This window comes from Coffea arabica, chromosome 8e (genome assembly GCF_036785885.1).
Source record: "Coffea arabica cultivar ET-39 chromosome 8e, Coffea Arabica ET-39 HiFi, whole genome shotgun sequence".
NCBI lineage: Eukaryota > Viridiplantae > Streptophyta > Magnoliopsida > Gentianales > Rubiaceae > Coffea > Coffea arabica.
Window position 1 is genome coordinate 51,345,381 of NC_092324.1, and position 9,404 is coordinate 51,354,784.

Genomic DNA, 9,404 nt, shown 5'->3' on the forward strand with positions numbered 1-9,404 from the left:
TTTGTAAGTTTTAGTGAGCTAAATTGGGGTTTAAAAATATTCTGTGAGCAAAATGTGAAACATACTAGAACTCAGCTCAGAAAACTCAAGCCTGAGTAAAAGAACAAAAAATAATCATTTGTTTGGATGAAGCTTCTTTTCAAGAAAATGTTTTTTTTTACAACTCTAAATACATTGTGCATTTACCTAATAAGAGTAGTATTTCACTGATCGGTAATCGAGATTTCCTTTTTCTTTCTTTTTTTGGTTTTGGGGTGCGAGACTGGTCCTCAAATTGGTGTCCAAAGTTTAATTTGATTGATTGGAAATGGGTAAATTGCTTTTCGGTTAGGTTATAATAAACGGCTGACTGTAGAATTGCAAAAACCCAGGCTCCGGCCAAGCAATACCAACAGGTGATGGATATTAGATAGTGGTTTTAGCTAATCTGCAGAGTCCAAGTCCCGGACCCCCGCCAAAACTAATCATGAATGAAGAAACTCACCGCCAAAAGTATTCCCCCCGCCTTCACCGCCATCAAATCTTTCCTCCGCCAAAACCTCTTTCCGCAGGCCCTGAAAGCCTCCTTCTCACTCCCCACTCCAAATCTCACCATCACGGACGCCCTTTATTCTCTCTTCATCAAATCAGGTTTCACTCTCCACCCCTTTCTCTCCGCTTCTCTCATTTCCCATTCCTCTATCACACTCCCCACTGCCACTTCATTCTTCCCGCGCGCCATCAACCTCCTCAATGACACCGTCTTCCCTGACGTCGTAGTTTACAACTCTATCCTTTCTGGGTTGGCCCGTTTCAGCCAACCCGACCCTGTATTTCTGGTCTTTAACCAGTTGAGGCAACAGGGTCTCAAGCCTGATGCTTATAGTTTAAGTTCTTTAATAAAGGCTTGTGTTGAAATTACCCACAATGGGATGGCTCATGGTGTTTCAGTTAAACTGGGGTTTGTTAAAAATGCGTTCTTGATAAGTGGGCTGATTGAAAATTATTCAAAAAATGGGCTTTTGACTGGTGCTGAAGTGTGTTTTCAGGATAATAGGTGTTTGGATTCTGTGGTCTGGACTTCTATGATTAATGGTTATGTCTGGAACAATGAGTTTGATAAGGCTAAGGATGTTTTTAAGGAAATGAGAGGATTGGGTTTGGAAACGAATGAGTTTACTCTGACTACCATGCTTGGTGGAGTTTTGGAGGTGAAAGAAGGGGAGCAAATACATGGGTTTAGTCAAAAGATTGGATTCTTAAATGGGATCTCAATCTGTTTGAGCAATGCAATTATGAGTATGTATGGTAGGTTTGGGTGGACGGTTGATGCAATTAAAGTGTTTGAAGAAATTCCGGAACGAGATGCTGTGTCTTGGACACAGAGGATTGGGATGGCTTATAATGGACTGCAAGCTTTTGAGGTGTTCCGGTTTTGCATTTCGGGAAACTTAGAAGTGAATGAATATACATTAGTTAATGTTCTATCAAGAATTGAAGGATTAAAAATGCAAAAGTTAGGAAAGCAGGTTCATGCATTCTGTCACAAGGATGGTTATCAGTCTGTGGTCTCTGTGTGCAATGCCTTGATTTCCATGTATGGGAAGGTTGGCGAAGTGTTAAATGCTGAATGTGTTTTTAATGAGATGATTGCTAAAGATTCTGTTTCTTGGAATGCTTTGATTACTGCTTATGCAGATAATGGAGTCACTGGTAAAGTTATTTCTTTGTTCTCTCAGATGCGTAAACTTGCCTTGGGCCCTAGCGAATATACTATTGCAAGCATTCTTGACGTTCTCTCTGGTTCAAACTCCTTGGGATTGGCAATGCAGATCCATTCATTTCTGATCAAATGGGGATCTATGTCAGATGATTCCATGCTGTCTTGTCTCTTGAATTCTTATGGAAAATGCAATGGAATCTATCATTCTAGGAGGGTGTTTGACGAGATTGATGTAGTGGATGTGAAACTTTTGAATGCTATGTTAAGTGCATTGGGTCATGCTGGTAATTACAGCGAGATTCTAGAATTATTTCAAACAAGATGGAGCTCATCCGCTGAAGTTAATAATGTGACTTTTAGTTTAGTTCTCAAAGCTTGTGGACTTCTGACGGAAATGGAACAAGGGAGGGCTATTCATTCTTTGGCACTTAAGTCGGGTGCTGATGTGGATTACTATGTGGAAAGTGCTATAGTAGACGTTTATTGCAAGTGTGGAAGCTTAGATGATGCCGAGCATGCTTTCAGGTGTACAAGCAAAGATAATTTGGCAGCTTGGAATGCCATGATGATGGGTTATGCACATTGTGGTTTCTACGACAAAGTTCTTGATATCTTCAGTGGCATGGTGGAATCTGGAAATCAGCCTGATGAGATTAGTTATCTTGCAATTCTGAGTTCATGTTGCCATGCAGGTTTAGTTAACGAGGCTCACTATTACTTGAATACCATGTTCAAAATTGATAAAATAATCCCAAAGTTAGAACACTATGCCTGTGTTGTCAACCTGCTTGGTCATGTTGGACTTCTGGAAGAAGCATTGAATATCATTGATGAAATGCCCATTCTCCCTGATGCTCATATATGGCAGATTCTTTTATCAGCTTGTACTATCCACAATAATATAGATCTAGGAAAAGTTGCAGCCAAAAAGCTCCTTGAACTCCAGCCTGAGAATGATTCTGCATTCATTCTTCTCGCAAATCTCTATGCTTCGGCTGAGATATGGAATGAAGCTGTAGATTTGAGGAAGGAAATGGAAGAAAAAGTGGTTACTAAGGAGACTGGTTACAGTTGGATTCAAGTTAGATGATTCACTAACAATTGATCAAATCCCATCCTATCATGAAACCCGTGTGAAACTGCAATACTTACAAGTTACAAGGCAGATGCTAGTAGGGGAGAATGAAACTTTAACTTTTGCTGGATTTGGATATTCTCTCATACAATTAGTGGCAGTGGTTCCTTGATGATGCTCTGAAGAAGGTGAGTGGTCTTTCTTATGTTAATGAAAATATTGCTATAAGCGCACACTTTTAGCCCTGCAATGAGATAGCACAGTGCTACCTCCTTTATTTTTTGGGCGCCTTCTCGAACTTAGTTAGGCTAAGAGCAGCTCTTTTGAAATTGATAAAAGCTACTTTGGAAAAGCAGGCTTTGGATTGCTTTCCAGACCAGCTTTTAACTTTCCTAAGTATGGAAAATGGAATCATCATTCAGTTTTTTCAACAGATTATCATATTTACCTTTTTCAGTTTTGAAGAAAGCTGCTTATAGCTTTTCGTAGGCTGTTTAGAATAAGGCCTCGGTATAGTTTGAACTTGTTATGAGCATATGAAATTTGTTGTATGTACAACCGTACAAAGACGTGTGTATACTTGTATGCAGACAGGTTTTTAACATATGTGAAAATGTACACGGAAATATATGCTTTGGAAATGTTTCCTTGCCTCTGCAGCGCTTTGATATGGTTCTTCTACAGATTCATGTTTGGTTTGTTCGGTGGTATCTGCACAAAGCCAGCTGTTTGAATAGCCAAAAAAGGAACAAGAAAAAAGAAAATTTGAATAACTGGTGGTTTATGCTGCAACCGGCAATGATATTTATGACAAAAGTAATATGGCACCCTCCATGATAAATAACACTACAAATTGCAATTACAATCAATGGCAAAAAAGATAGGATTAATACTGGTGACATCCGAGCTCTTATGATTTCACTCTCTCTTGGTTTGTTTTTCCTGTAGAATAGTGGTGATGGAATGAGGCCCTTGACAGCACCGTAGCAATAGAATGAAGAGCATTGGCTGCAATTCTTGATTTTATCTGCCCCCTCCTAGGTAAGGGCCTTGCACTCCTCAAACTTTCCATTGTCACTGCAGAGACTGCACCGAATCTGTGATTCATGATTGAAGATTCAATGAGATCACTCTTAGGTGTGGATTGGCAGATACGTGATCCTTGTTTCAGCTGTTGAGAAAATTAGCTGATCTATACAACTGGTCTTGTTTTCTCAAGCCATCCTGAGGGTCAGTGGTTTAAATAGCAGAAAAGTGAAGCACTGTAGCAGCAGTTGTTGCTTGGGATGAGATTATCGAGGAGATTGGATATTACTAGTCTATTTTTATTTTAAGGCGGGGGTCTGGGTGGCATGCCAGCAGGATAATTTGTCCGGTCAAGACTCTATGCGCCCCAACTTGCAGCAAATCAAATGCTCAAGATGACTTAAAATTATTGCTTGATGAGATTGATGACCAAAATTATGTGCCCTTCATCATGGTTTAGACTTTCTGGGAAGCAAACACGTGTGGGGTTGACCCACAGCAGGATGGATTAGTTGCCAAATATCTCTGGTTTTTCTTTGGATGGATGGGATTGCATACTGCGGGATGGATTAATCAAGCATTGCATATTGGTAAGATTTGGCTGCTTTTTTTTGTTTCTGATATCTGACAGCTGGATTAATTGATTCCAGTGCAATGAGGAAGGTTGTAGGGTGTGGTAACAGACCGTGCCTGCCCACAGGCAAAACTATGCCGCTTCATGTACCTTAGCACAACATCATGAGACATAGTTTGACCATACTGCGCATCGTCAAGCAGCAGCTTTGCCAGCAAAGTATGATATTGGCATGCTGTGCATAATCAGAAGGAAGATGACGTTTGCCATGTCGTCACTGACGGTCCTTTAGCATGTCCTAAAATTTGCCTACAAGACAAATGCTACTAGTAATTATATGCGGTTTTGCGATGTTCCCGAGGAGTAAACAGTGCGACACATTGCACTAATTGGCAAGTGGATTGCTGCCTGTGGCAATGGTTAAGGATTTTGCATGAGCTACGTCACTAGTGTTTATCCACCTAAAATCAAAACCGGCACCAGCTTTAAGACATCCTCCTTTTGCTTCTTCTGTTTTTTTTTATTCCCCATCCCCGTAGGAGACAAATTAGACGACTTTGTTCAGCCACACTAATGAAAATGAAAATGAAAAAGAAACATTTTTTCTTCTTTAAATAAAGCAAGATGGTACCTTGGGCACCAAGAAAGCCGAAACTGATTAAGAAGGAGAAGAAACGAGGTGAGGAGGTTTTGTGAAATTGCTTGCGGCGAACCTTTTGGAGGTCAAACACTTGAGTTGGCAATGCCCCGCCTAGAAGGCTACTACCTAGTGCAGAAGAATCAGAAAGTCAGAAGCCTGGCTGGCTGGTTGCCATGGAGCAGCCCCAACAATATGAATGTTGTCTGTTCATCAGCTACCGTTCTACCGAACCAACAATAATGACAGCCTTGACTCTTTCTGCCAAGGCCTTTATTTAGTTGATTCTGAAGCTGCTGTTGCAGCTGCACTAGAGAAAAGTAGAAGTTCAGGACAAGGTTTGCTTAATAGTCCCTAAGCGCGGAACAATCAAGAGAAGAATAGCAGCAAAGGCATTTCAGGGACTTGTAGTCTGTAATTAAGGTGCCCCCTGTTGGAAGTTCAGATTTTACCAACTAATCTTTAGTTAGAAAGCAGCTCATGCTGTTTAACCACTTCGTTCGTGCTATATTTTCATCAGTTCTTTGATTGTAGCAAAAGATTTTTGTCATTGAGCTTATGCATGTTACTTAAAAGAAGCATGTAAAAAGCCATCCATCTCGTTAGCCTTTGGACTATTGACAAAGCATTTCTACAGAATTCGAGATTTTAACAAAGCAAGAATTAGCGTCCATTCCACAGTCAAAACTATAAAGTAGAGACAAAGAAAGGATTGGTGCCAGTGGACAAATTCTTGGAGATTTCCGTATAACCATTGTTGAAATTAAAGTTATATGTTACTGCCAATTTGCTCGCGGTTTGGCTCAGATGAATTGTAGCTCTAGACGGTAAAACTGATTCCAGTGTAATATACAAAGGTTGGGGGTTCTTTGATTACGGGCCACTCCACAAAACACCATATAGATCCAACAAACAAAGATTACGGAAGACCCCGAAATGATGCCTTTTCTCCATCGCAAGGCAAAACAGCAGCACTCATTCTCTTAGATTCTCCAAACCCATGTATCTAGTCTCACGCTAAGCCTTAGATTTTAAGATGGCAACAACTGCTAAATATTACTGATCTGAAACTAGAAGGACCTTTCTCGATGGCTGTGACAATGTCTGGAAGAACCATTCGACCGGGTTGTTTTGCAGCAACGGGAACGCGCTCACCCATTGTCTTTTCAAAAAGAGCACTAAAACTTCAGCATACGGAAATCAATGGACCGAGAGAGCTAATGTTCAGAAAGGGCAAAGTACAGAGCAAACCATTATCACAGGTGGCTTTGGCAACGGACGGTGCTGATATCAGCATTAATACCCCCGCAACATCCAACTCAATTATGCAGTTCTACAAAAGTATCAACGACAAGAACTTGAAACAACTGGAGCAGCTCTTGTCTGATGATTGTTTCTTTGATGATTACTCGTTCCCTAAACCATTCGAAGGGAAACAGGTATAACTTGGTACTTTTATTTACAGAATAAATTTACGTTTTATTTAGTTATTTAATAAGCTTTTGCAAATTACTGCAGGAGGTAATTAAATTTCTTGAGCAACTAATCACATCTATGGGCCAGCACACGGAGTTCAATGTAGAGCATATTTGCGAAGGGGATGACTTCACAGCTGCAGTAAATTGGCACCTAGGTATCGCATCTCGCAAGTCACGAGCATGAATTTTTCCTACCAGCTAAGTATGAATAGTATTGCAATCAAATATGACCAGAAGAGTTACAAGAAAATTTCCGGTTGACTGCAGATTGGAAGAAGAAACAGGTCCCTTTTACAAGAGGCTCCAGCTATTTTGGATTTGCAAGAGATGGGGAAACGTTGGTCATCAAGTACTAACCCACTAGCTTCCATACAATTTTGAACCAAAGACCTATTTAACTAAGAACAAACATGACATTCTTATCTGTGTGCAGAAAAGTGCAAGCAGTTATCGAATCACCAATCAAACCTGGAGGCCTGGCACTGGTGCTTCCTTATACCTACTCCAGAAATAATAGAAAACTGATACACCATTAAGTCAATAGTCAATTCGCATATTCTACTTCTTCTAGTTATCATTTTGGAGTGTGCGTGCACAAAAGATTGATCCTTCGTTTTCTTCTTCTTGTTATTATTTTGGATTGTGTGTGCATGTGAGATTGATCCTTCATTTTCTTCTGTCCCCTTTCACTGACAACTTGATGTTCTAATCTGGAAAACCAGGGTCTATTCAAGATTATCACTTCATTATTTGATGCGTTCCCGGGGGCTGCAGAAAGTGCGTTTGTCTTATTTGCACATTTTGGATTGCTGTAAGATTTTATTTAGCTGACTTGCTCTGGCTCATGCAGGGTTCCTAAAAAGTCCCCATGTCATATTTACCCTGTTGCTAAAGATCTACAACATAATTCTACAGCCCATTCTGAACCCACTGGTAGCATGGTATCTCAAGTTGTGGAGTTTCACGGTCGGCATTATCAGCATCACACTCAAGATATTGCAGTACATTGCAAAGATTATTAGCTCGTAAATGCCATAACAGTTTTATTTGCGAGCAGTAACTTTTCAACTTCACATTCAAGAAAACATGTACATCCACATTTCAGAGTGGGCTTATCTACAAAAAGAGGACAACCAAAACTAGCATTTGAAGCAAGTATTCACAATTCATTAGCTTACTCAAGGGAAGGCCTTAGTTCAACTTTCAAGGATCATCGCCATCCCGTTGTAACCATGACTCCAACAGTGAGAAAGCAACTAATGGTCCAAGAACAGGCGGAAGCGGAGGTGGTCTGCTGAATGCAACAGTTGGATCAGGATTAGCCTTAGTCTCTACCATGTGTCCTTCCCCAGCATCATCATTAGCTTGTTTCTTCGGAGTCATAGTGCTCACTATCCAGTTTGTGAAATTAGATTACTGTCAGTTAAGTAGCATAAAATTTTAATAATGAAGTAAATTAAAAAATTATGATCCATGTATTTACCCCATCTTCCTTCAGAAAAATACATCCATCTACAATTCTTGACAACATTCCGTAAAGCAGTCGTTCTAAACATATGGAAATTTGCTCTATCCGTTCTTCAACCGAGTGAAGTGAGAGTCCTGCAAAAGAAAGTACAGTACCAAGAGGGTATTCAACCCTTGAATATTTGGTTTCAACAAGATAATGCAGAACCCAATGCAAATTTTGATTTCATCAACTGAATTCCTTGCGATTTGCACCTAAAAAATATGCTTCATCTATCAAACATTTAGCCATGTCGCGCTTACCAATCTCATTCTCTTAAAATTTTCCTAAAGTAAAGAACTTGCTTCCAGGAGCATATCTGCCAGCAACATATACAGAGGCAACCTCCAGGCCAACAACATTCACAACACGGACAAATTAGAAATTAGCTACAGCCCAGAAACCAGCCTAATTTATTTTGGATCTTAGACCACACATCATTAATCAGCAAAATCATACATCCTCTTAAGTCCTTAAGAACCGGGGATAGCTTTTAAGAGTAAATCATAGAAAAATGAAATCAACACAGGACCATAGTTTTATCATATTGATTATGCCTGCAAGAAACAGAAAGCTTTTGCCTTTTTTTAGCATTGTTAGATTGCATTAAATGGCGCTCCATTACGCGAAGAACAAAATAAACGAACTACAAATAAATGATTTAAATACAAACTAAAATAAAAAAATATTACAAGGCAAGGATACCCGATTACCAGTAATGGGTTTTGCCCGGGCCCGACGGAGGTGAAGGAGAGATTTTTCCTTTTTTTTCCTACAGCAGTGAGCGGAGTACGACGTATCGGAACTTTTCAGAAGAAGGTAAAACCAAAAGGCAAATAAAAAACAAAAAAAAGGAAAAAGAAAATGAAGGCATATAGAAAGTTCTTGAAATTTCGGGCGTATTGAATCTGGGTGGGCTTAGGTTTGTATTAGCGTTCGTTTGGGCCGCATAAGAATGAAGTGGAACCACTTTTGAGATCAACATCAGTAGCCCATGTAAATTTGGCCAATCTTTCAGAATGTTGCCATTTGCCACATAGCTTTCTACAAGGACCCTCCCGATGTTGTTGTTTTTTTTTTTTCCAAACGATAACAGAACCCTCCCGATGTTGTTAAAACACAGGGTTCTTAACACTTGGTCACACTTTTTTTTACCCTCAACTTTAAAAATTTATATTTCACTCCTATGAAGACTGGTTAATTTTAGAAATATTAATTTCATAGGGGAGGAATGGATTGGATGGTACGAGAGGAGAGGAAGTATTAGTTATTTGTGAGAGGTTTCAAATTTGATACCTCCTATTTACACTAAAAAAAAAAAAAGAAGAACTCCATTAAGAAAAAGTGAGTGTTATGATGGCATTGCCCTTTTGTTGCCAAAATTATTTATAATTTTTAAATATTA

At 39.6% G+C, this 9,404-nt stretch overlaps 1 protein-coding gene and 2 long non-coding RNA genes across 7 annotated transcripts; 1 reads left to right on the top strand and 2 right to left on the bottom strand.

Moving 5' to 3' along the window:
• Positions 1–310: 310 nt before the first annotated feature.
• LOC113703020 (pentatricopeptide repeat-containing protein At4g13650) lies at positions 311–5,511 on the top strand. Of its 5 annotated transcripts, none has more exons than XM_027224229.2 (3): positions 311–2,965; positions 3,462–3,593; positions 3,726–5,511. In XM_027224229.2, the coding sequence occupies exon 1, from the start codon at positions 471–473 to the stop codon at positions 2,790–2,792; it is 2,322 nt and encodes a 773-aa protein (XP_027080030.2). In that variant the 5' UTR covers positions 311–470; the 3' UTR covers positions 2,793–2,965; positions 3,462–3,593; positions 3,726–5,511. The 5 variants fall into 5 exon arrangements, with proteins under 5 accessions (XP_027080030.2, XP_071917623.1, XP_071917622.1 ...); XM_072061522.1 differs by having other exon boundaries at positions 3,731–5,511; XM_072061521.1 differs by having other exon boundaries at positions 3,462–5,511.
• Positions 3,291–3,811, bottom strand: LOC140012929 (uncharacterized). Its single transcript, XR_011819884.1, has 2 exons — positions 3,671–3,811; positions 3,291–3,488 (listed from the first exon to the last, which is right to left on the bottom strand). It is a non-coding gene; the product is annotated as an uncharacterized lncRNA (long non-coding RNA).
• Positions 5,512–7,657: 2,146 nt separating the features above from the next.
• Positions 7,658–8,869, bottom strand: LOC113703102 (uncharacterized). Its single transcript, XR_003451354.2, has 3 exons — positions 8,713–8,869; positions 7,976–8,094; positions 7,658–7,883 (listed from the first exon to the last, which is right to left on the bottom strand). It is a non-coding gene; the product is annotated as an uncharacterized lncRNA (long non-coding RNA).
• Positions 8,870–9,404: the final 535 nt, after the last annotated feature.